At 46.3% G+C, this 26,049-nt stretch overlaps 2 protein-coding genes across 9 annotated transcripts in view; one reads left to right on the top strand and one right to left on the bottom strand.

Moving 5' to 3' along the window:
* The window catches only part of MTOR (mechanistic target of rapamycin kinase), a 119,592-nt gene extending 111,312 nt beyond the window's left edge, over positions 1–8,280 (bottom strand). For 4 of the 7 annotated variants that reach the window (XM_044769663.2, XM_014849803.3, XM_044769666.2 and 1 more), the window contains exons 1-6: positions 8,140–8,278; positions 6,030–6,233; positions 4,999–5,107; positions 4,070–4,302; positions 2,285–2,485; positions 1,384–1,518 (exon numbers count right to left, since the gene is read on the bottom strand). In XM_044769663.2, coding sequence (XP_044625598.1) covers positions 1,384–1,518; positions 2,285–2,485; positions 4,070–4,302; positions 4,999–5,107; positions 6,030–6,191 — 840 coding nt within the window. In that variant the 5' untranslated portion in view covers positions 6,192–6,233; positions 8,140–8,278. Of the gene's footprint in view, positions 1–1,383; positions 1,519–2,284; positions 2,486–4,069; positions 4,303–4,998; positions 5,108–6,029; positions 6,234–8,139 lie in introns of all 7 variants that reach the window. The other 3 variants (XM_044769665.2, XM_070511090.1, XM_044769664.2) reach the window with 2 other exon arrangements.
* Positions 8,281–13,459: 5,179 nt separating this feature from the next.
* UBIAD1 (UbiA prenyltransferase domain containing 1) lies at positions 13,460–23,797 on the top strand. Of its 2 annotated transcripts, XR_011503635.1 has the most exons (3): positions 13,460–14,293; positions 19,304–19,585; positions 21,345–23,797. XR_011503635.1 is itself a non-coding variant. In XM_014849802.3 (2 exons), exons 1-2 carry the CDS (start codon positions 13,765–13,767, stop codon positions 21,830–21,832), a joined length of 1,017 nt encoding a protein of 338 aa, XP_014705288.1. In that variant the 5' UTR covers positions 13,460–13,764; the 3' UTR covers positions 21,833–23,797. The 2 variants fall into 2 exon arrangements, 1 of the variants encoding a protein (XP_014705288.1); XM_014849802.3 differs by lacking the exon at positions 19,304–19,585.
* Positions 23,798–26,049: the final 2,252 nt, after the last annotated feature.

Raw genomic sequence — 26,049 nt, 5'->3', positions numbered from 1 at the left:
ACCACTTCTCAGTGTCTGCACTGCCAATGCTAGTCAAGGCCACCACTGTCGCTCGCCCAGACCACTGTAATAGCCTCCTATGGTAGCTGTGAGAAGAGGACCTCCAACTGCAAGGCATATAACTGACCAAGGGCTCCAGCTGCTACTCCAAAATCTATGGCCATGTTTGTGCCAAGGCCATACTTTCCATGGGCTGCTTCTAGCCCATGACAGAACACAGTAGGAATGCTAAGGCAGGCCTCGTCTGACGGCCGACTTTGGCCTGAGGACCCCATGATGACACTGCAGCACAGACTAGGATACTTCCACCCAACTTTTCTTCTCTCTCTTGTTCACTCAGGGTCAGATGTACACTGAAGTCCGATGGTTCTCCAAACCTCTCCCAGCTCCCTCCCCATTTTCTCTCCCAGGTTATTTCCCTAATAAGATCCTTGCACTTTTATTTTTTAAAGATTAGCACCTGAGCTAACATCTATTACCAATTTTCTTTTTTTGTTTCCCCCTTCTTATTCCCAAAGCCCCCTGGTATATAGTTGTGTATTCTACTTGTCAGTGCCTCTGGTTGTGCTATGTGGGACGCTGCTTCACATGGCTTGATGAGCGGTGCCATGTCCGCGCCTAGGATCCGAACCAGTGAAACCCCGGCCGCTGAAGCAGAGCACACAAGCTTAACCACCTGGCCATGGGGTTGGCCCCCCTTGCACTTTTAAACCCATTTTCACAGCTGCTTTTCGAGCTAACACACCTGTTAACCAGCCTCCCTGCTTTCATTGCTTCCTGTCCACAAGCCCTTCCCCGCAAGGTGGCAAAGATTCTTAAAAACGGATGACATCACTTCTTGCCCCTGTGTACACATCTCCAATGTTTACCCTTCAGTGAGAATAAAAGCCTTTCCCCACAAGGTGGCAAAGATTCTTAAAAATGGATGACATCACTTCTTTCCCCTGTGTACACATCTCCAATGTTTACCCTTCAGTGAGAATAAAAGCCAGCATCTACTATGAACAATTTGGCCCCTCCTCCCTCTCCCTTACTCGTGGTGAACCAGTTCCCTTCTTTCTGTTCCTTGAATTTGTCAAACTCTTTCCCATCTCAACGCCTCTGCCTAGAACACAATTTCCCTGCCCATTGCAAGCTGGCTCCTCCAAGTCATGTGGGTCTCAGCTCAAATGGCGCTGCCTCAGGAAGGGAGTCACCCCTCCCCCCATTACCCTCCATCTCAGTTCTTCACAGAACTGGCTGCTATCTGAAATGATCTTGTTTGCCTGTTTATTGCTTGTTTCCCCTATGAAATGTCGCTCCATGAGGACAAAGACCTTGCCTTGTTTTGCTCACAGAATGGCATGGGAAAAGCCTGGACTCCCCTCTGACATGGCTTCTCACCTCTCCCTCCATGCTGCTGATTCGGACCAGCTCATTGAGGATCAGCAAGGCTCCATGGATCCGATCATCCCGATTCATGCCCTTCTCCTTGGCTAAGGTCTCGTCAAACCCTTTCTCCGCTTCTTCGAATGTGTGCTACGTGGAGATATGGAATGCCTTAATTACCCAGTGTCCAAAGTTAGAAAGAACACAGGCCCATCCCATCTATATGGGCTGAAGATTCTGAAGGGCTACAGTGCCTGCTCAGCACCTTGTGCCAGTATCATCAACAATACCAACTCATCAAGTCCTCTCATTTAATTGAGCAACTCTCATAATAATACTATGATGCAGATACCATTATCATCCCTATTTAATAGCGCAAAAACAGCAACTTAAAGAAATTAAGTGACTTGTCCAAGGTTACACAGCAAAGCCAAAACTAGGACCTAGGTCTCCAATCCCATGTTCAGGGCTCTTTCTGTAGCACAAGGTTCCTTAGTAAGTTCTCTTGGCAGCAGCAATCAGCACAGGATTCATGATACTAGGAGAGAGAACTGGCACTTTCTAAATTAGTATCAACTGTAGTTCATCAATTCTGAGACACCCATTTCTCCTTATTTTAACATCTCTGAAGAGAGATGTCTTATAACTGTTGATAAAAGGCAGTCAATCAGAGTTTAATTGGAATCATACTTTCATTCTTACTGGTACATAAAATAATGGTGTGGTTATCAACAGATCTTTGCTTTAGTGAAATACAATAGAATAACTCGACTCATACTGAGCTTTTAAAATCATTTGAGACCAAAACAAATGTGATGCTTGCTCTGTGGCAAGGGGCCTGTTGCTGCCCTCTGGGCCAGGTGACACTCTATATAAATGTGCTTTGCTGGTGGTTGGAATGGAACCATCCCCTCACCCTGTACCACTGGGGCTTCTGCATCTCCTTTGGCTCACGCTGGGTGGTGAGAATCAGACAGGCACGAAGGGCAGCTACAGCTCCCTCACGGATGGCCTGTTTGGGATCCCATACAGCCACAAAAATGTTGTCAAAGAAGGGTTGCACTTGCTGGAAGAAGAAGGTGGGGACGCTGATGGCCAGCTCACGGAGAACCAGAACCTAGGAGAAAAAGGCACAGTGAGAACTCTCGTCCATACCAGAGAGTTCTGTTCTCTCAGGAATACAGCCTCTGTTTTTATGTGTAGAGCCTACACATTAGGAAAAGAGAAGACGGGCCTACTCTTTCAGCTAGGAAATTCTCGGGCTCTAGGAAGGAAAGGAAAATTGATCAAACACCTCAATGTTCACTATCCTAGGGTGTTTACAAACATAGAATGCTTAATGTTAGAACATAAACTCTGGAAGGGCAGATGTGTTCTATGCTTTTTATACTACTATGCTGACAACCTGCAACTGTGCCTGGAATACAGCAAGTATTCAATAAACATTTATTGAATGGGGGCCAGCCCCGTGGTGCAGCGGTTAAGTTTGCACGTTCCGCTTCTCGGTGGCCCGGAGTTCGCCGGTTCGGATCCCGGGTGTGGACATGGCACCGCTTGGCAAAAGCTATGCTGTTGTAGGCATCCCACGTATAAAGTGGAGGAAGATGGGCATGGATGTTAGCTCAGGGCCAGTTTCCTCAGCAAAAAGAGGAGGACTGGCAGTAGTTAGCTCAGGGCTAATCTTGCTCAAAAAAACAAAAACAAAAAACCCCCATTTATTGAATGAATGAATTATCCTGTTTAATATTTAATCTTGCTATTATTTTCATTTGACAATGCAAGAAACCGAAGGTCAGAGGTTGCTCCAAGTTAGAGTTAAGAAGTGGCAAAGCCAAGACTTGAACCACAGTCTAACCAACTGTGTCCCCCTTTCCCCCATACCATGCTCCTTTCTTGTGGTGCTGCCTCCTAAGGAGGGAGTGGACTGGAAAAGATCCCACCTATGCTTCTGATCCGTACCACATTCATTCCTAGATTCTCTCTCTTAAGGACAGACTCTCCCCTGTCCCACAGCCTGGAATCCTAGCCCATCAAACCAGCCTTTTTCAGGGACGAGCCTCCAAAAGCTGTGAGGTATGCCACTGGAAGAAGAGGATAAGAAGCTGCCACTCCCCCAAATGCAGCCAATGGGGAAAGAGGAAATTTGGGCTAGGTACCAATCATCAAATGTCTAAAAAACAAACAGGAAAGGCCTGGGAGAAGGCAGACGAACTCTCCCACTAGGGCCAGTGAAAGTACCTACTTCCCCTGCTCCTCTCTTAATCCCAGTACTTCCACATTCCCAGGGTGCGTGCAGAGACCACGGCAAAGATACCGAAGGGATAGTGCAGACTGTACAGTCATCTGGGGCTTTGTAAGCCCTTTGTCTTGTGGCTTCTTCTTGCCTGTGGCTGAGGGGTGGCTTGTGCTCGGTAGGCAATTTTGATTCTAGAAAATCAGAAGTCAGGATAAGCACTGCACTTAGGCTGCCTCTCAAGCAACAAAAGAGAATTTAAAGTTTCCTGTTCAGTTATGGAGCTTAGGGTGAAGAGAGAAAGGAATTCGGGACAGAATCTGAGGCCACCAAGAAGCACAGTGCCTTTGCCTAGAGTGTTCTCTCTTATTCTTTGCCTTTCAGAAACCTGAGCAAACAGAGTGAGGGACCTCGACACGGTGCCATCCCTCCCGAGGCCTGGCTGTGCTCCTCCCCACAGGCACTCACAGCTGCATGTCTCCGGCCCTCGTTGCGGTCAGCACCCAGCCATTCCAGGGCTCGCTTCACCTCAAACTCCACGTACTCAGCAGTGAAAGTGTCCCCTGCCATGGCAAGGCGGCCAATAGCCTTGGAGGCCATTTCCATGACAACTGGGTCATTAGAGGGAAGGAGGTTCCGAAGATAGTTAGCAAATCTGCCGATCCGGGTGGCATTGCCGCCTTCCACTCCTATGAGGCTGGCTGGAAAAGAGGAAAGAAAAAGGTGAGGACGTGCACATGCTGTCCAGAAAGAATACTGCCTTAAAAGGAAAGCTGGTGACCCCTTCCTTTTGAGTACAGACTGCACCTTCCAGATGGTAAGGATGCAGATAATTTTCATTTTAACCAAGAGGTTTGATATTTGTGCCAGAACTACTTACATAAAGCAAAATGACCTCATTTTAGTATATATAATTTGTTTTCCCAGGGAGGAAAAGAAAACAAACTGGGACTGAGTAATAATTCACAGGATGGATGAGCAGTCCCTGGGAGTTGAAAAAGACCTGCCTTTATTCACTGTACCCCAGTTCTACTTTTCCATTTGTGAGCCCCACTATGCCAAACTTTGCTCCACAGAGAAACCAGAGCCTGCAAAAAGCAACATGGGGAAGTGGAAAGAAAGCTGGCTCCTAGTCTCAGCTCTGACATACTGTCTGGCCCTAGAAAAGTCCCTTAACGGTTCTGATACTCTGTATTGAAAAAACACGCTTTGCCTACGTCCCAGTAGTGTTGCTAGAATACCTGAATAAGTACACTGAAAGCCACCAGGCTCCTCCAAATTCATTAAACAATTATGAACTAAGCCTCTAGTAAGTGGCAAACATGGAGTGCAGTGGACACAAAGGTAAGCAGTCCTTTATTCCTAGTTGTTATTGTCATCAGAGACTCTGTCCTTACCTATGGCCAAGATGCCACCTTTCCTCTCATTGGCATCTGAGCTGGAAACCAGTTCAAAAATGTGATGGTTCAGTTGATCATAGAAGCGAGTTGACTCCTCTTGACTCATCTGAAAAGGAAGATGTACTCAGAACAATTTCTAATGTTTCCCTTATGCGGGGTAGGGGGTGGGGGGGGCGCTTCCAAAGATTAGGACATGAGAGGTAGCCAGCAGGTACAGTTCAAACCAAAGACGACAAAGCTACTGCCCATTTCTATAGTTTTAAATTGTAAAACAACTGAACTTGCAACTCATCTGTTTAACAAATACTTATTGAGAATCTACTCCATGGCAGGCCACATCCCGTCCTAGGTTATACCTAGTACCAGGCGTACAAGGATGAACAAGACACACTGTCCCTGACCTCAAGTCTGGTCTCTATTTAGAAAGCCTCAAGCTATCAACTCTTCAAACCCATCCCAATCATTGTTTTTTTTTTTTTCTTTTTTAAGATTAGCCCTGAGCTAACATGTGCTGCCAATCCTCCTCTTTTTGCTAAGGAAAACTGGCTCTGAGCTAACATCCATGCCCATCTTCCTCTACTTTATATGCGGGACGCCCGCCAAAGCATGGCTTGACAAGCGGTGGATAGGTCCGCCCCGGGATCCAAACTAGTGAACCCCGCGCTGCCAAAGTGGAACGCGTGATCTTAACTGCTGCACCACTGGGCCAGCCCCATCATCCCAACCATTGTTACCAAGCAGAAAGAACTGAGGGTCTAGAATGTGGTGGGAAAAAGAAAAAAAATTTTAAAAACAGCTGACTACGCTGACTCCTAAAATATGACAACACACGAAATGCCACAGAAATGTGTAACCACTGCAAAGGAACCTGCACCTTCTACGGTCATGAGAAACTGGGTGCCTTTCTAAAACAGAACCTCTGCATTTTCGGAATCCTTACTTAGCTGTCAAAAGGAATCTAAACCAGTGATGGTACATTTAGCCCAAACACTCCATGATGGCTGGCCCCAAATCACAGAAACCCCAACCTCTCGAAGCTCCATGGTGACATAGTGCTGGAGCTCCTTGGCAGCTTTTGCTCTGGTCTCCTCATTCCGGCTCTTCAGACCACTGGCAAACTGCTGCAGAACGCTCACATTGCTGGATGTGGTGGTAGCTGTGGTGGCGGCGGCAGGTCCGGTCCCAAGCATCTTGCCCTGAGCTTCTTTGGAGAGAAGCTTCCTTTAAATATTCTGGATAACAAACCATGGCGATGAATTTATTTATGGCCCCAGTTCCTCAACACAAATCTCCACCCAGCCCATGTCAGGTAGGGGATCCTAAAAAGGTTGGGAGACCTCACTGAGGAACGTGTAGAAAGCCTCAATTCATTTAACAATGACTGCCATTTACAAAAGGCAGGGTAGCAGAGAGGGTCAAATTGTGTGCTGTGGAGCTGGACTACCTGTTCTGAATCCAATTCAAAGTTATATACCTTGAGGAAGATACTTAAAATGTCTCAGTTTCTTCAACTGCAACAGGAGGATAATAGCACCTAACTCATAGGGTTGATGTGAGGATTAAATGAGTTAAAACATGTTAAAAAGCGCTTAAAACAGTGCCGGGCACGCAGTGCAATTGTTAGCTATTATCATCATTATTATCATTATGTAAGTGGCACAGTGCCAGGTACTAGAGGCAGAGAGAATAAAACACGCCAAGACTGTCCCTTTCCTCAAAGAGTTCAACTTAGAGAGGGAAAGTATTATTCTATAGCAGCACTGTTCAACAGAAATATAATGCAAGCCACAAAGGTAATTTTAAATTTCCTACTAGCCATATCAAAAAAGGCAAACAAATAGGTGTAACTAATACATTTAATTTAATCCCATACTTCCAAAATATCATTTCAATGTTATCAGTATAAAAAATTATTGATACATCTTCCATTCTTTTTTTGTTCTGAGTCTCTAAAATCTCAGTGTAAGTGTGCATTTTACACTTACGGCAATCTCACTTTAGACTAGTCACATTTCAAGTGCGCTAAGCCACATGTGACTGGTGGTCATTGTACTGGACGGTGCAGCTCTACAAAATACTAGTACTGGGAATGTGAGCTATAAGAGATTGATTAGCTCCTGAAATCATTCCTTCCTTCCTCAATTAGGTACCGTCCCTTCCCTCAATGAGCTTACGATCTAGAAGGACATAAATAATCAGGCAACCACAATAAAGTGGACATAACAGGGCTCAGCCCAGATTGCCCTGGCAGTTAACATCCATAGCTATCCTAGGAATGTCCAGATTATACCAGAAAATCAATTTTTCAAAATTCTTATTTTTGAAAAAATTTGTGAGATGCACAGGAAAAAAACAGGGAATAACTGGTTTTGAAAAGCTTTTAAATACTCTGTTGCCAAGAAAAAGACTGTAGAAGGAAATATCCTTCAGGGGAGAGGAAACCTAAGGATCCCTGATGAGAAAACTACGGTAGAGCGCGCGTGTGGCGACTGTGATGAGGGGGAGGAAGGCTGGCAAGGAATTACCATTCTCAGGAAAGAATCAGTGTATCTTTATAAGGTCTAAGACTCACAAACCATCTGCTCCAGGCAGAATTCGATTAAAATACTGGAAGTCAAATCCTCTAGGGGTCTCGGCGAGGGCTCACAAAAGTTAAAGTTGGGCGGCTGAAATAGGGATGGGGGCGGGGAGGCAAAGGGTGAAAGCCAAGGATGGAACCGAGCTCAGCTCCGGGACTGGGTCCTTGAGAAATTTCCGGGGTGGAGTGCACGGGGCTGACACTGACGCTGGTCCCTCTGAGGACAATCTGTAGGTGGCTCACAACAAGGGGTGGCTGACCGGCAAGGAGATCCAAAGGCGCCCCGGCAGTACCGGAGCGGATGGGCCGGCCTTCGCGGCGCCAGAGACCACAGCAGGCTGAAGGGTGCAGAGGTCTCCTGGGCGTCCGGGAGGAGGTGGGCGTCGCCTCACGGGGTGGGGACCAAGGGCTCAGGCGGCGCCCAACTCCGTGGGGCCGGTACTGAGGGGACCCCACGTCCCACACAAGCGACTTCCCGGGGCCCCCCCCACGGACCATGCTTGCCGTGGGTCTGGACATTCCGCCGCCTTGGAGGGGTCGGTACCAGGCCCCAGACTCACCGCGCGGCTTCGGCCAAGACCTCAGCTGCTGCCGCCGCCAGCGCCGGTACCACCACTTCAGGCCCCCAACCCCACCACCCGCCTGGCCCGCTGTCCTCTAAGCCGGGAGGGAGGGAGGGAGGGAGGGCGGGCTCCCATCCCTAAGGACCAATCGACAGGCGTAAGAAGAAGATGGACTGGAAAACGGGCCAATAGTAATGAAGGAGCCTTGAGGCTTCGGGACCCGGCTTCCCCAGGGGGCGGGGACTGTTCAAATAGACAAACCACGCGGCCAGTGGCAGGCGAAAGGAGGCTTAGCTTCGCTCGGGAGAGCCAATCGGTCGTGAGTTGACTTCAGGCACTTCCACGCACACATCCGGTGCATCCCTACTATAATTCCCCTCGGCGCTGGGGTCGCAGCCGTACGGAGTCCGCTGTTTGGGTGTGGTTAGAGGGGACGGGGAGGCGGTGGGCGGGCATTAGCGACCCCGCCGGGTTTAATTCTGAGACCAGAGTGTGAACGATGCCGGCGCCTTGTGATTACTGGAGCAAAAGATGTCAAATTTTCGGACTAGCGCTCCCCCTGCACCCGTCATTTCTCTTTTGTTAAGTGTAATATGCATTTGCAAGTTTTTACTTGAATTTTCCCACTTTCCCAAAATTGTCTAGCTCACAAGATCATTTGCGAAAAACCATTGCCAAGTTTTAACTAGATGAGCCACTCGTAAATAATTTCAAAGCAACATCATTATTGTCATCCTTTCAAAAAATCACTTGTAAAAATGGAATTTGACATCTCAGTTTTAAAATACATTCTGTTTATTATAATAAACATTGAAAATTCCTAAATAACTCATAATCCGAGTCTGATAAAATAAGCATTCATATTAAGGAGAACATATGTAGCCACTAATAAAGATAACGTAGTTGAATATTTTCTAAGAAGGAAAAGAGTTCTCAATTTGTTTCAAAAATATGTCATACAACAGTATAAGATAATTTTTAAAAAGCACGTATTTCTTATGTGTTCTATGTTCACATGGGGAAACAGAAAACTAAGATGTAATGGGATTTGGGGAAAGCATAATTTTTTTCTTTATACATTGCCATCAATTACTGGTGTAATAAAAAGAAATGTTTGTTGAAGAGATGTAAGTTTCCAGAAGTCCTAAACTTCTGGAAAAAAAGTTTGGTAATATTCTGTGGCTATTGAAAGATTTAAATATATATATATGATTACTACTTTAGGTTTAGAATCTTTTCATTGTATTGATTCTTCTGTGAACTAATTGTTCCTCTGAATTTCACATTTTTCACTTGTGTTCATCTCTATTTTTAATTATACATTTTCAACTATGTTGTATATTCACTGTTCAAATCTCAAAATAAATAAAAATTATATTTATCATGAAAAGTCTTACTCCAACCATACCCCTTTACTACTTATTTTCTTAGTTCTTAAGTATCCCTAAAGTTTCTTTATGCAAATACAATCAAATATAAATATATATTCTTATTTTCCCTTTTTGTTACACTATATACACTGTTCTGCACTTTTTAAAATTTTAGTGCATCTTGGAAATCTTTCCATTTTAGCATATAGAAGCCTTCCTTGTTCTTTTGTTTTTATACTGCTTAGTATTCCATCATATTGATATACCATAATTTATTTTTCCAGTCCTCTGTTGATGGACACGTGTTGTTTCCAAATTTTTGCTATTACTAATGATGCTGCCTACTAATGCGTTTAAACATATATAATTTTATTCCCTGGCAGGTGTACCAAGATAAATACGCAGAAATGGAATTATAGAGTCAGAGGGTAAATCCATGTGTACTCATGTTTGATGGATATTTTCAAACTGATCTCTATAAGGGAGGTATGAATTTTCACTCCTACTAGCAATGTATGAGATTTTTGCCACCCTAAGACGTGATAAAGCCCTGTTTTCTTTTCTTGTTGTTGTTGAGGTATAATTGACATACAACGTTACATTAGTTTCAGGTGTACAATATGATGTTTCAATATTTGTATATACTGCAAAATGATCACTACAATAAGTCTAATTAGCATTGGTCACCATACATAGTTACAAAATTTTTTCTTATGATGAGAACTATTTTTTTTTATTGAGTTATTGATAGGTTACAATCTTGTGAAATTTCAATTGTACATTAATGTTTGTCAGTCATGTTGTAGGTGCACCACTTCACCCTTTGTGCCCACCCCCCACCCCACCTTTCCCCTGGTATCCACTAAACTGTTCTTGGTCCATAGTTTTAAATTCCTCATATGAGTGGAGTCATACACAGATTATCTTATGATGAGAACTTTTAAGATCTGCTCTCTTTGCAACTTTCAAATATGAAATACAATATTATTAACTATAATCACCATGCTGTATTACATGCCCAGAACTTATTTATTTTTATTAACTGCTTTCTAGTTAATCAAAGATGATTTTATAGCAACAGTAATAGATGCATTTGTAGGTCTCTTTTCAGTTTACAAAGAGCTTTCTTATCCATTATGTTAAAATAGTAACTAATATTTATTGAACACTTACAAAGTATCAGGCATTCTTAGTGGACATTATAGACTAGTGGGTAAAAGCAACTTGGAGTAGAACTAACTGAATCTGAAACTCAGCTCCAACCCTTACTAACTATCTGAGCAAGTATCTCTTTGTACCTATTTCTTTATTTATAAAACAGGAAGGATTACAATGTACCTATCTCAGTAGGCAGTGTTGCCCAGTTAGACACTAACACATGTAAAGCCCCTAAAACATTGTATGCCTGGGGCTGCCCGGTGGCCGAGTGGTTATTCGCATGCTCTGCTTCAGTCACCCACGGTTTTGCCAATTTGGATCCTGGGCGTGGATATGGCACCGCTGGTCAAGTCATGCTGAGGCGGCATCCCACACGGCAGAACTAGAAGGACCTACAACTAGAATATACAACTATGTACTGGGGGGCTTTGGAGAGAAGAAGAAGAAAAAAATAAGGTGTCAGCTTTGGCCACATGCCCGAGTTGCTCAGTATCCCTGGGGTTCTCCCATGTATCCATGTTACTAAACTTGTTTGAAAAAAAAAAAGTGTGAAAACCTAAAAAAAAAAAAAAAACCAAAACAGTGTATGACAAATGTGGACAGTCAATAAGTGCTGTTACTGTTATTCCTGAACATTTCCGTGAGGCAGGCTTTGTTCCCACTTTATACATGAGTAAACTGGTAGAGAGGTTAGGTCGTAGAGTTGTAAGTGATGGAGCCAGGATTTTAACGCATCTGCTTCTTCCTTTTCTCTGATTTGGCAGCATAGGACACTCAGGTTTGGCCAGTATTGCAAGTATGTGCTGGGTGGTGGAGTTGTAAATGTTTAACAACCAACTAGTTGGTAAAGGAGAGGGGCGAGTGTATATATACAGGGCTGTCTGCATGGCTATGTGACCTGTGAGGTCGTAATGTTGTGTCTTGAAGTTCTTAATGATTTTTGAACAAAGGGCCCTGCATTTTTATTCTGCACTGGGCACGAAAATTATGTAGTCAGTCCTGTGTACATATACATTATATGTGTATTACAACTTTATGTGTTATATATGTTATTACAACACATATAAAGGATGTGTAGCACACAGCTTACTAACAGCAATAAAATACACAATATTCTTTATTGTAACGGGCAACCTTCCATATGGCAGGTTGATTCTAACAGTATGCTTTTTTTGATATTATGCAGCCTCCTTATGGCTGCAATTGACCAATAAGTATAGTTTCCACATGAATGTTGGTTGATATTTTCTTTTATGTTAATGAGTAAGAGGAAAATGAGAGAATCAAGAGATATGTTGAAACTTCACTAGTTTGTCAATGACATTAGAAGCTTTTTTGCTGAATTGGATAATAATTTTCCAATACTGGAAGAATATTTCCTCAAACTTTTGCTGGTATTCACCAAGTAACAGCTACAGAGTTGACAGACTTTTAAGTTTAATCTGCATTATTAATTTTTCCTTGTCACTTTCTTAAGTCTAGATGATCAACAAAACAATTATCAAGCATTTGCTGATTTGTGCACTAAAAATACTCCCATCATGGGGCCAGCCTAGCGGTGTAGTGGTTAAGTTGGCACACTCCGCTTCGGCGGCCTGGGGTTTGTAGGTTCGCATCCTGGGTGTGGACCCACACACTGCTCAATAAGCCATGCTGTGGCGTGTCCCACGTACAAAATAGAGGAAGATTGCCACAGATGTTAGCTCAGGGACAATCCTCCTCAAGCAAAACGAGGAAGATTGGCAATAGGTGTTGTTAGGTCAGGGCCAATCTTCCTCACACACACACACAAACAAAACACCAAACCACCTTACTCCCATCGTGGCAGATTTCAAGCTACCAATGGATGTCACTGAATGAAAAGCTGGGAAGAGATGAGCAGTAGCACATTATCATGTAGTATTTCCACAATGCAGATACGACAGATGTAAACAACCTGAAGAGTATAAATACTAAAATGTAGTGATTATCAGTAAAATGTAGTGATAATTAGAAAGTAATAAGTTTTGAGTATTTTTTACCTTTGTTTTTAATATGGTTTAACTGTAAGTTTGTGTAATTTAATTTTTAGTAATGGCTGTGCTTAATGACCTGCTCACAAAATTCCTGAAACTTTAGCAATTGGCTCTCTCCAGCCAGAACCAGCTACAGATGCCGACATAAGCTCCCAGAAGGTGGGCAATGGAGACACAATGGCCACCTGGTGGGGAGGGGTGGAGGGAGGTTATTTGCATGAATAAGTAAATAAACCAGACTATGGAATAAAAAGGCAGGCAGGCAGTACATGGCATATGGTAAATGCTGATGTGATTATTACTGGAGCCAGTACTTTCTTAGACATTATTTTCCATTTCAGAGCTTCAAGTTTCCCATTTAAAAGGGAGGGAGCGGATAATTACACCTTTCTCACCGCCCTCAATGCGTTCCCTGATTTTTGTCCATTTTGCTCGCTTCTGCCTATCATAGTAAGTGCTCAATAAATGCTTGTTGCATACAGCAGGCTCTCAATAAATGCTTGTTGGACGAAAAAATGAATGAGCCCTATTTAGGTGAGTGAAAGCTCTTGGTGAGTCGTAAAGCGATAAGCATTCGTGGGCGTTTTTGTGATACTAAATGAGGCTATTTCCAGCGGGTCTGGAGAAGCTACGGGCTCGAACCTTCGGAGAGAGAAGGACTGGAGTCCGCGGCCGCCGCCGGTCCGGCCCCGGCCCGGCAGGGCCCCGCCCCGCCCGGCCCAGTCGGCGCCTCAGCCCCTGTTTCCGGGCGGGCCTCCAGAGGCGGGCGCACAAGATGGCGGCCCCGGTACGCTGGGCTAGGCGCCTGCAGCTTGGCCTTGGGCTCTTCTAGCCCGGGGCTGAGGCCCAGAGGCAGGCTTCGTCCAGGCGACAGGAGGCCGGGGCGGTGCCGCCGGGCCGCGTGGGGTGCTAGGCCGCTCTCTGCTGTCCCCGGGCCCCGCCGCCTCTCCAGCCCTACCCGGGGCGGAACCGCAGGAAGGTCAGGTCCGGCCGCCCCGCCCCGCCCCGTCCCTCTTCGCCGCAGGGCGGTCGCTGTTGTGTGGGTGGCTCACTATTAACGTTGACTTCAGCCACGACCCATGGCGGCCTCGCAGGTCCCAGGGGAGAAGATTAACATCCAGGCGGGAGAGACGGCCAAGGCCGGGGACAGGGACCTCCTGGGGAACGACTGTCTGGAGCAGGACAGGCCCCCCCAGCGCTCCTGGAGGCAGAAGTGCGCCTCCTACGTGCTGGCTCTGCGGCCCTGGAGCTTCAGTGCCTCCCTCACCCCGGTGGCCCTGGGCAGTGCCCTTGCCTACAGATCCCAGGGCGTCCTGGATCCCAGGCTGTTGGTGGGGTGTGCCGTGGCTGTCCTGGCTGTGCACGGGGCTGGCAATTTGGTCAACACTTACTATGACTTTTCCAAGGGCATTGACCACAAAAAGAGTGATGACAGGACCCTGGTGGACCGAATCTTGGAGCCCCAGGATGTTGTCCGGTTTGGCGTCTTCCTCTACACTTTGGGCTGTGTCTGTGCCGCTTGCCTCTACTATCTGTCCCCTCTGAAACTGGAGCACTTGGCTCTCATCTACTTTGGAGGCCTGTCTGGCTCCTTTCTCTACACAGGAGGTAAGAATTGGCCTGTTTCCTGTGCTGCAAGTCTTGGTTGCATGTCCTGGAAACTGCTGCTTTGCATAGGAGTTATAGGTCTAGAGGAGAGGGATGAAAGGTTCTTTTCTGAACCAGGCCATTTACATGAAATCTGTAATGTGTGGGTCATGCGGATTTTTGGAAAACAGTAGTGAGTTGAGAAGATCCTGGCTTGACTTATGGGTGTTAGGAATGACACATACGTATGGAAATTTTGGATACATTAGTCCCCCTTATCTGCTGTTTCAGTTACCTGCAGTCAGCTGAGGTTCAAAAATATTAAATGGAAAATTCCAGAAAGAAACAGTTCATAAGTTTTAAATTGCGAACTGTTCTGAGTGGCTTGATGAAATCTTGTTCCGTCCCGCCTGGACTTGAATCATCCCTTTGTCCCGCAGAGCCACACTGTATATGCTCCCTGCCTGTTTGTCACTTAGTAGCCATCTTGGTTATCAGATCGACTGTCTTGGTATCGCAGTGCTTGTGTCCAAGTCACTGTTATTTTACTTAATAATGGCCCCAAAGCACAAGAGTAATGATGCTGGCAATTTGGATATGCCAAAGAGAAACCATAAAGTTCTCCATTTAAGTGAAAAGTTACGAGTTCTTGACCTCATAAGGAAAGAAAAAAAATTATGTGCTGAGGTTGCTAAGATCTATGGTAAGAACAAATCTATCTGTCACATTTTGAGGTAGGAAAAAGAAATTTGTGCTGGTTTTGCAGTTGTACCTCAAGTATGTATGTATATGGGAAAAAACGTAGTATCTACATTGTCTAGGGTTCTGTATGATCTGCAGTTTCAGGCATCCACTGTGGGTCTTGGAACGTATCCCCCGTGGATAAGGGGGACTGCTCTGTCTAGTTTCCTTTTGTTGGTCCTACCTTATAATGCCACAGTTTCCAATTTTAGTGGAATTTAATTTGTAGAACTCCAAATTCTATAGCTGATTACTTTCAGCTCATTTGCGAGGTGAGTCCTTGCAGCAGGTTGATTAAGGCGGTGACAGGAAGGTGGTTAAGCCCTATTGAGTGACTCTTAGGAGCCAGGCACTGTTCTGCATGAACACAGCAGTCACAGGTCCCTGCCCTTGTGGGAGTTATTTTATATATTGTGAGGAGAGACAGAAAGTAAAAATAGTAAGTGTAGTTAGTAAATTATAGTTAAGATGACCAATGTCTTGCTTTGCTCGGTGCTGAGAGGGTTCCCAGGATGTGGTACTTTTGGTGCTGTAACCAGGAAAGTTCCTCGTAAGCCACGATGGATTGGTGTCCTGATTATAGTATATGAAAAGATGGTAAGTACCATGGGGAAAAAAGTGAGTAGAGCAAGGAAGGAGGACACAGCTGACCATTTTAAGTAGTTTGATTAGGGTAGACCTCATCAGAAAGGTAACGTGGGCAAAGCTTGAAGGAGGTGAGAGGTGAGGGTGTTGGCTAAGCAGGTAGCTGGAAGAAGAGCTTTCCACATCTTGGAATGGCAGTTGCCAAAGGCAGGAGTGTCCCTGAAAAGCTTGCGGAACAGCACAGAGTCCAGTGTGTGAATGTGGGAGAGAGTAAAAGAAGGTAAAGTTAGGGAAGTATGTTTAGGGAGGGCAGAGAGGCACACAGATTGTGTATGCCTTAATTTTAGGACTGTGCCTCTGGCTGAGGTACTGAGAGTAGATAAAGGGGAGTGGGTGAGGGTAGAGGCAGGAAGACCAAGGAAGAAGCTGCTGAGTAGTCCAGGCGAGATTGGTGGCTTGGGTCAGAGTGGCAGAGTGGAGAGGGAAGAAGCGGTCAGATTCTGAGTATATTTTGAAGGTAGACAGGGTTTGCCGATGGGTGGGATGTTAGACAGGAGAGAAACAGAGGGGTTAAACCTAACTCAAAGGTTTTGGCCTGAGCAACTGGAATAATAGAATCGATGTTAAGTGAGGTAGAGAAGATTGAAGATAGATTTTGGGGGAGAAAGTTAGGAAATTGATTTTGCACATCTTAATGTATGAGATCTCCAAATGGAGATGACAAAATGATAGTTGGATATAGGAGGGTGAGTTCAGGGAGAGGTCTGAGTTGGAGATATATATATATATTTGGGAGTCATTGGCACATAGATAAAGTTGTATGACTGGGTGGGGTCCCTGGAGAAGGGAGTGTTGGCAGAGATGTGAGGGGGACCAGGACTGAGACCAGGGGCAGTCCAATGTTAAGAGGTGGGGAGAAGAGAAGGAACAGGTAAAGAGAACTGTGATGGAGCATCTGGAAGAGAAAGAGGAAAACCGAGACTGTGGTGTCCTGGCAGCCAACTGTAAAAAGTTCAATAAAGGAAATCAATAGGGTGCCGTAATAGAACGTGCAAAGTAGTGGTGGAGGGAAGAGGCCCTCTCTGTGAAGGTGACACTTAAACTAAGACTTGAAGGGTAAGGAGCCAGCCATAGGGCAGAATTGGGGTCTGATTTGGGTGCCGAGTCCTTCAGGGCTGAGGGAACAGCAAATGCAATTGTCCTGGAGTGGAGGGAGCTTGGCATCTTCTAGGATCTACCGAAAGGCCACTGTGATGAAGAGGGAGAATGAGATATAGTTGGAGAGATGGACAGGGGCTAGACCATGCTGGTCTTGTAGGGCCTCAGCATCCTCTGCTGGTTCCTCCTCATTCCCAACCAACAGCCACAGTCCTTGGACCTCTTTTCTCTAGCTCTATTTGAGTAAATAGAGCTAGATTTGGAGATTTTAGGCAGTCTCATGGCTTCAGATGTCATCTGTTAAGCTGGTGACTTGCAAGTTTATACCTCTGGACCAGATCTCTCCACTAAACTCCAAACTCATATCCAACTTCTTACTCAGTAACTTCTCTTAGAGGTCTCACAGGCATCTCAAGCTTAACGTGTCTGAAAACAAATTCCTGATCTTCTCCCCATAGAAACCTGCTCTAGCCACAGCTTTCCCCATCTCACTTGATGGCAGCTTCATCCTTCTGGTTCTTTGGGCTAAAAATCATGGCATCATCCTTGAGTCGTCTTCCTCCCATCTTGCATCTAGTCCATCACAATCCTGTTGACTCTACTTCTAGAATGCATTTGGGCCCTGAGCACTTCCCAGCACCTCCCACCACCACCGCTGTCATCTCCCTCGATTACTGCGGCAGGTTCTCACTGATCCCTGTGCACACCCCCTTGTCCCTTTCAGGCTGCTCCCAACCAGCAGCCAGAGTAATCCTCAGTTACATCAGTCCTCTGCTCAAAACTCTCCAAGGCTCCCATCTCATTCAGAGCAAAGGCCGGGGTCTTTGCAGTGACCCGCAGGGCCTTACATTGTCTGCTCCCCCCTCACCCCTCTCCCCAGCTCTCTAACCTGCCCCTTCTTCTTTCCTCTTGCTCACCCTGCTCCAGCCACACTGCCCTCCTGGCTGTTTCTCGACCATACTAGCTGTGCTCCTGCCTCAGGTCCTTTGCAGATGCTGTCTCCTGGGTTTGGAATGCTCATTCCCCTTCTATCTGTATGATTTGCGATCTAACCTCCTCCACCCATTTGCTGAAATATCAGCTGTTTAGTGAGGCTTTGCTTTCTGCTCTGTTTAAAATGAGAAAATATTAAAGCTTTTTGCAGCAGCTGAAAAAAAAATTACACACATACTCCTCTGTATTTCCCCCACAATACCTTCCCTATTGCTCTTCTCTGCTCTATTTTTCTTCATGGCAGGTACACCTTCTAACATACCATGCAAAGGACTGACTTGTTAGTCGTCTTCCCACTTAGACTGTAAGCTCCCTAGGGTTAGGAATTTTAGTCACTTTGTTCTCTCCTGGGCCCATGGTGCCCAGAACAGTGCCCGGCTTGTAGTCAGTACTTAATATTTATTGAATGAGCAGATGTGGAGATGTGGAAATGTATTGAGCAAAGTAATGACATAATCTATGTTTTTTAACATCGACTTTGTTTGGTATAAAACTGACATACTGTGAAAGGCACAGATCTTAATGTTATAGTTTGATGAATTTTGACAGATGCGTATGGCTATCTAACCCACACCCCTATCATGATACAGTGTGTTTCTGTCACCCCCAGAAGCTTTCTTGTGCTTCTTCCCCATCGATCCCCACTCTCCCCACCCCTGTCCAGAGGCAGCCACTGTTCTGATTTCTTTCACGTAGATTAGTTTGGCCTGGTCTAGATCATTATATAAATGGAATCATTCAGTGTGAATTCTCCAGCCTGGCTTCTTTGGCTCAGCCCGGTGGTCTTGACATTCATCGGGTTGGGATTGCGTCAGTAGTTCCTTTGTATCGCCGTGTAGGATCCATCCTGTGGACACACTGCAATGTGTTTATCTGTTCTCTTGTTTGGCCACATTTGGGTTGTTTCCATATTTTGACTATTATGACTGAATGTTCATGTTCAAGTCTTTCTGTGGATTTTTTTTTTTCATTTTTTTTGGGTAAATGCCTAGGAATGGAATTGGTGGGTCATAGGGTAGATGATGTTTAGCTTTATGAGAAGCTGCCAAAGTATTTTCTAAAGTGGTTGTACTGCCATTACGTTCCCACCAGCAATCTATGCGAGTTCCAGTTACTCCATATCCTAGCCAACATTTTTATTCATGTTTTAACAAATTCATTCTGGCTTGTGTGTGGAGAACCGGCCTAATATTTCACTGTGCTGGCTTATTTGGAAAATGGTGTTGGCAGGGGTGGGAATGCCTAAAAGGACACTCCCAGTAGGGCCCCCTCTCTGAACCAGGTGGTGCACATGAGCCTTGGGCCGTGTGACTGACACTCTGGAAACAGGGCTTTCTCCCCATGGGCTCTGTTATTTTCTTGTGTCAGATAATCTCAAGAAGGTTGCCAGACCCTTCTCATCCCTAGAGTGGGTTTGTGGTTGGTTTTTGTGTAGGGCCTGTTTAAGGTGGGGCTTATTCTTATGTCATTTTTTTGCCAGCTGAGCCAAGGAAATGTTCTTGGGTAACCTAGCCAAAGGTCAAGTCTCTGGAGCTGTTGTCTTTTCTTCCATAGCCAGAGCCCTGAAGTCTCTTTGGAGAGCTGAGCAAAAGAAGAGAAGCAGCTGGTGGAGAAACTTGCTGGATCATGCTGGGAGCATTGCTGCCCGGCATCTTCCTTGGGCAGGGCCAGTCCCTTAAATGTGTGAGAGATTGCAAGAGACATCGACTTCCTAATTTAGAACTGGAGCTGATGTTCTCCTTGAGAGAACTTCCTTCTGGAGGGCATGTCCTCAGAAGACCAAATTGTTTATGAAAATGCTGCGTGGGGAGTACAGAATTAGTTTGCTGTGTGTCGGTGGGTATCGGGGTCCGTGGCTGTGATGTGCTTTCCCGGGGATGCTTCATTCTAAAGCACTGGAGGTGGTCTAGCACCAAATGCTGGTGTGGAGGGAAACTTGGGCTGACTCTTGCTCTTTGGCTGCCAGGCCTTTAGATCCTCTACAGATCAGTGTCCCTTATCTTTCTAGGCTGGATAAAATGCAATTGCTTACCCAGTGGTTGTCTTCATTTTCTGGTCCTGAGGCTGCGTCTGGTTAGCTTGGTTAGATCTGGAGGTTTCCCAGGCTTTGGTGGTGGTGTGTGTGTGGCTCGCCTTCTCAAGTGGGTGCCTCTCTCCTGTTCCGTGTTGCTTTACCTGTTTCAATCTGAGCGGGACCTTTTGGCTGACCTTGGTCCCAAATTCCAGGTGCTTGTTACTGTAGCTCTGTGTTCAGTTCAGCCTTTGTGTCAAGCCTTGGGGAGTGAGCTGTGAAGAAACCAGACCCAGGCCCTGCCCTCATGGAACTTACAGTTTGGTGGGAAAGACAGAGATTAAGTCATTAGAAGTGTGATGAAGTTTATAAAAGTGGAAGTCAGGGTGCCACGGGAGCATCTTGCAGGGGGACCAAATGTGGTCTCCAGGGTGAAGGAAGGCTGCCTTGAGGAGTGGTATTTAAGGTCTTGAAGAATGAATAGGAGTTAGTTGGGCAAAGGTGGAGGGGTGTCTGAAGGCTCTGAGCAGCTGAAAGAAGTCTGAGTGGAGACGGGAGGAGAGTCAAGGTAAGGCGGGAGAGAGGCCGGGCAGGGCCAGAGGTGAGCCAAGTGAGAGATCTGAGGCCTTTGTCCTGAGGAGAACTTGTTGATAAGGGTTTTCAGGTGTCTATTGGAAGAGGGGCGTGGTCAGATCAGTATTTTTGAAGGCTGGCTCTGGCAGCAGTGTGGAGATTAGATTAGGGGTGGGGAGGGGGAGGTTGTTACAAGAAAGGAAGCCAGGGACTGTTTGGGAGGGTGTCACAGTATTCCAGGTATGGATGACCATGACTTGGATATGGGGATGGAGTGAGGTGGGATGGAGTGTGGCTGGGAGATGGAGAAACTGGGCAGGTTTGAAAGAAGTAACTTAGACAGGATTTGAAGTAGATTGGCAGCACAGGAGGAAAAATTAGGGCTGATTGAGAGTTTTCACTTCATGGGAACCAGAGAGGGGAAGCAGCGTTATAACTTCACTGTCTTGGCTGTTTCATTCATTGTGTGGGTGAAGTTTGTTCACGTGTTAGAGTTTGGAGATCCTGGAATTTCACTGAGATTCACTGGGGTTTTCAAAACCAGAAGATGGCTCTGGAGGTAGCTGAGGAGGGAGGTGGAAAAGTTAGAGACTGGGAGGGGTATTCTGTGAAGGACTGATCTAAGCGTGCTACAGACAGAAGCGATGTCTTGCAGGGCTTGGTGAAGGGTGAACGGGATTGTAAGACCTGTTAGATCCTCGTTGAACTGTGTGTGTAGTGCGAAGCCTCTGCTCTTTGTTGTGGGGCTTTGTTGGGGGACAGTAGGAAGGGGAACTTGGGTTCGACTCTGAAACCTACCAGTGCTGCAAGACCAGTATTCTCTGTACCTCTGTCATTGGAGAAGAAATCAAGGTTTGCCCTGGAGCGGGTGGGAGCTCAATGACTGCCCACCCTCACAGTCTAAGAATTTCACCGTTCCCAGCCCAAAGTGGTCTGCTTTTTGACTGATGAACAGTCCCTCAATTTCCAGCCCTTGATCTCACACCAACTCTCTGGGTTTTCTGGCCGTAGGAATTGGATTCAAGTACGTGGCTCTGGGAGACCTCATCATCCTCATCACTTTTGGCCCACTAGCAGTGATGTTCGCCTATGCCGTCCAGGTGGGGTCCCTGGCAGTCTTCCCATTGGTCTACGCCATCCCCCTCGCCCTTAGCACCGAGGCCATTCTCCATTCCAACAACACCAGGGACATGGAGTCCGACCGGGAGGCTGGCATCGTCACGCTCGCTATCCTCATTGGCCCTACCTTCTCCTACATGCTGTATAACACACTGCTCTTCCTGCCCTACCTGATCTTCAGCATCCTGGCCACGCACTGCAGCATCAGCCTGGCACTCCCCCTGCTCACCATTCCCATGGCCTTCTCCCTCGAGAGACAGTTCCGAAGCCAGACGTTCAACAAACTGCCCCAGAGGACTGCCAAACTCAACCTCCTGCTGGGACTCTTCTATGTCTTTGGCATCATTCTGGCACCAGCAGGCAGTCTGCCCAAACTCTGAGGGGACCGACAGCTCTCCCAAATGTGTTGCCCTTTCTTAGAGCGTGTTGAAGGCAGAGTCTCTGAGGAGGGAAGGTGATTTGGCAGAGAGGGACCTAAGGATGGCTGGGGAACTCCCACCTTTTTTTTATTATTTATGTTCTTAAAGATAATGTTTTGTTTTTGTTTTATTCCATTTTATGGGGAATCTTGAAACCACTCTGGTATCAGAAGGTCAATGGGATGCCTGGCCCATGTTTTATTTGTAATTTCCACTAGAGGGTGTTGTCAGGTCATTTTAAAGTGGATTAAAATGCCCTAAGACTTGGTGAAGGAGCCGCTGGCGTTGGCCCCCTGTCCTGAAAGGGCCATAGTAACTTGGCGAAGTGTCTTCTGTCATCTGGGTCTTGCAAGATACAATAATAATTGGCGCCAGGCCCCAGTGACACGGGGAGCACCTGTCTCTTCCTCTGAGCATTTGGGTCCTGAAATACACTGCTTGAGAGCGAAAGTCCCTCATTAACAGCCTAACGTGGCTCCCGGCTTTTTGCCTAAATTGTGATTCTGACGCTTTAGTCCTTCATCTCTCCTTTCATTTATTGCCACAGTTGAAGAAAAGTGTCAGATAACCCTGCAGCAAGACCATCGAGCTGGGGACTGGGAAGGAAAAAAAAACCACCCTCAAGGCAGCTGAGAAATCACTCTGCTTTTGGATAGAAATTGGTAGGACGGCTGTTTTCCCTTTTCGGAATCCACTAGAATGACAGGAAGGACTCCCAGCCCTTTCAGTAACTGTTAGGAGCCCTGAAATTGTAGAGGCACTGATGTCCTTGCAGGCCACTTGAAGCCCACAAGGCAGCTGCTTCCCCTGCCCCCATTGGCCCTCCTGATGCTCCACTGCGCCCACCCTCCGTTTCTTTCAGGTTCTCATTGGTGTATTTCCCATCCGTGGAGCCCAGTTGTTTGGGCAGCAGCTTAGCAACTGAGTCAGGGAAGCTGCCACTCTCCACAGAGCCACGGATGAGCAGACCAGGGACCTCAGCTCCTCCGTGGATGAGAAGGCCCATAGACAACAGTCCTGATCCTGGGCAGCCGGAATGACAGGGCTTGCCAGTGAAGGAACTGTGTCTTCCTCCTTGAAGACGGAAGTGCAATAATGACCCTGCTTCTCCCAAAGGCTTCAGTTGCCTTGTGCAAAGATCGTTTGCACTCTGAAGGGGGAATTCCAATGTTCATCGAAGCTGCTTTTTCATTTAATTTCATTGCCTGTGAAGTATAGTTTCTGGCCTAGAATTGCTCAGTTGTATTTGGTTCAAGACAAATAGGTTGAGGCCATGATTGTTAGACTTTTCTGTTGTGACCATAGACGTCCTGACAGGTATTGCAGTCTTGGCCTGCAGAAAATGGCATAAGAACTAGTTCTTAATCCTTAAAATCAGGCTAATTGTGATTTGGCTCCTTGAGTCGGAATTGGGCAGCTTCCTTGGAAAAAATATATTTGGAAATTGCAAAAGTTCCTCTAGGTGGTTTGTCTGCAGAGATCCGGAATCCTCTACTAGTGGTCAGAGCTCAGTGACGAGGGAAAGGACAGCCTTTCTCTCCTGCCTTTCTTTCCAGCACCATTTTTGTTTTATGCCAGGCTTGTGGCATTTCGGTGCTCACAGGGGTCCTGCCTTCAAAGATATGCTCTTCGGGTTCCTCTTCTGAGTAGGCCATTCTCGCATGGGGCTCCCCCCAAGGCTGTAGGACCAAGACCTCCCTGCGTCTACACACCAGACCCACCCTTGTAAGCACTCCCATCGGGGGTGTCAGTTAACCTGCACTGCGTTCTGGTGCAGATTTTAGTGCATATTTTTATATATAAATATTTCTGAAAGGCCCAATTTGGTGCCAGGTTTTATATACAGGTCACCATAATTTGTATTACATCCCCTGACTCAATGAAGATTTTCTTTAGACCTATTAATAAAAAAAAAAAGAAACTGTTTATCAGTGGTCTGGCTTCCAGTGTTTCTTTGCTTTCCTCCTGCTTCTTATTGTCTGATTGTGAACTCTGATTCATAAATCTCAGGAGACCAGCGCAGGGATGTTGGGACATTTGGTGGGGGTGTGGGTGGGATACCTGATCTTTGGTGATGAATTTGGGTAGAGCTTGACCATATTTAATGAGCCCCTGGAGCAGACAGTAGTGAGCACTCAGAGCCACTATAGATTTGCCAAGAGCCAGTCAGGCCAGGTTCACCTCATTTCCTTCTGTCTTTTCCTGCGTTCATTTTTCTTTTTTCTCGATAGGGTCCCTGTGCTGGTAGATTAAGAACATGTAGAAGACAGAGTATGTTTGGGTTTTATCTAGGTGCTTGACAGTGGATCCTTATGAACAAAGCAGAGAGGTGTGGAATGGATAACGGTCTAGTTGGATGAGTTTCTGGGAAACAAACTGCGGGAGAGCCGACTGCTCAGCGAGTCAGTGTCAGTGCGAAAGGAAGCCTGTAGTAGCACCTGTGAGCCTGCCCGCTGCCCTTTGCTCGGCCAGGTTCAGCACCTGCTGTCAATGACTAGAATTAGGCAGCCCAAATCACAGGTTCTGTACACCTTGGAGGAAGAACTTAGAACAAATCAAGAAGCTGCTTTGATGTGTCAAAGGAAAAATTTAGCATGAATAAATGTAAAGCTATATACTTGGGCCCCGGAAGTCAACTGTATCACATCAGAGGGGCAAGATCTCTGGGGTGACAGCAGTAGCTGTGGTCGGTATGAATTTTATTGATGACTCTGGGGTACGACATCACATGCCTTTATTTCTGAGTCAGATTTTTTCTGCTCCCCAGTGGGGTGGCTGGAAATTCAACCTTAGTCGCCTCTTGGGCCTGGTCCCATCCCTCTGGGACCCCTGGGCCTCAGTGGGGCGGAATCTAGGATGTTGGCTGAGCCCTGCTCTGTTTGCTCAACATCTGTAAGGTCCCTTCTCTGCTACTTCATGCTGAGGTTCGGCCTGGAATCTCCCCTTGTTTCTTGGACAGTGCTCTAGAAGGGTTCAAGATGCCCCTTGACAGCAGCCCTCCTTGCTGATGAGTACTATGGGCTTGCAGGCCACTTGTCACTGCCACCTCATCCCCATTTGTGCCCAGTCTGGGGGAGGCACCCATTCTCTCCATGATCTACCTTGTCCACCTGCCCTAGTCAAAGCATTTCCCTCCTTCTGCACCCTTGCAGGACCTTTGCACAAAATCCCACCCTAGGGCCTTTAGAAGCTCAGCACTGGCCTCTTCTGGAGTGGAGCAGTGAAATACGTCAGTGTCATCTTACTAACTCTTCTGTTACTTCTGCATTAATACAAACAAAAATCTGAGCCTGTGACATGGCCCAAAGCTCAGTTTGAGTCAGTAATGAGCTCTGACTTCCATGAAGGTTAATGTGATCCGAGGTGCAATTAAGAGGAGTTTAGTGTCCCGAACAAGAAAGGCGCAGGTCCTGCCCATCCCCCTGTTGTCGGATCATAGGTCGGGGCTGGGCCGTTTCTGGGCACCTTTCCTTTTTAGTTTCTTTTTTCTTGTTAGAGCAAGTATGGTGCTAGATCAAGAGCATGCCGTGGATATAGTACACTCGGATTTCAGCAAGGCATTTGACGATGTGCTATGAAATGGGGAATGGATGAAAATACGGTTAGAGGAACTTTATGTGCACGTGTGTGTGCGGGTGTGTGCACATACGTGTCTGTTTTCACTTTGGTAACAGCTGTGGCAGGGGTTCTGCATCTCAGTATGGGAACCACATTTTGCAGATGTTATTAACAAACTGGATCTTGACCAGAAAGCAGGAGGCAGACAGCTTATGGCCATGTCAGCATGGAAAGGGGACTTGCAAGAGGGCTGTCCTGGGAAAAGGGATTGGGCCTTTTTTTTTTTTTTTTTTTGCGTGTAACTTCAAAAACAAAACTGGGACCAAATGAGTGGAAGTTATGTGGCCCCAAGTTTAAGCTCTTAGGTCAGGAAGGACTTTCTAGCCACGAGAGGAATCAGCAAGTGAGATGTTTGAAATGTCCCAATGGGCGGTGAGTTCCCTGTGACTAGACGCATTCAAGCGAAGGGTTGATTCCCTGTCAGGAACACTGAAGCGAAGAGTTGCATATCAGAGAGGGGGTGTATGAGAAGACCTTAAGGGTCTTCTGATCCCTCGATGTGGTGGTTCTGTTATTACAGGCTTGTGTCTCAGACCCGCCCCCAGGGGTTGGGAGGACAG

Source organism: Equus asinus, chromosome 5 (assembly GCF_041296235.1).
Source record: "Equus asinus isolate D_3611 breed Donkey chromosome 5, EquAss-T2T_v2, whole genome shotgun sequence".
Lineage (NCBI taxonomy): Eukaryota > Metazoa > Chordata > Mammalia > Perissodactyla > Equidae > Equus > Equus asinus.
This window is presented reverse-complemented; position numbering and strand designations above follow the sequence as displayed.

Bases quoted from the DNA above. Each gene is read 5' to 3' on its own strand.
- UBIAD1 (XM_014849802.3), top strand. From the start codon at position 13,765: ATGGCGGCCTCGCAGGTCCCAGGGGAGAAGATTAACATCCAGGCGGGA. The intron at 14,294-21,344 runs GTAAGAATTGGC...TTCTGGCCGTAG, and splicing joins CTCCTTTCTCTACACAGGAG to GAATTGGATTCAAGTACGTG.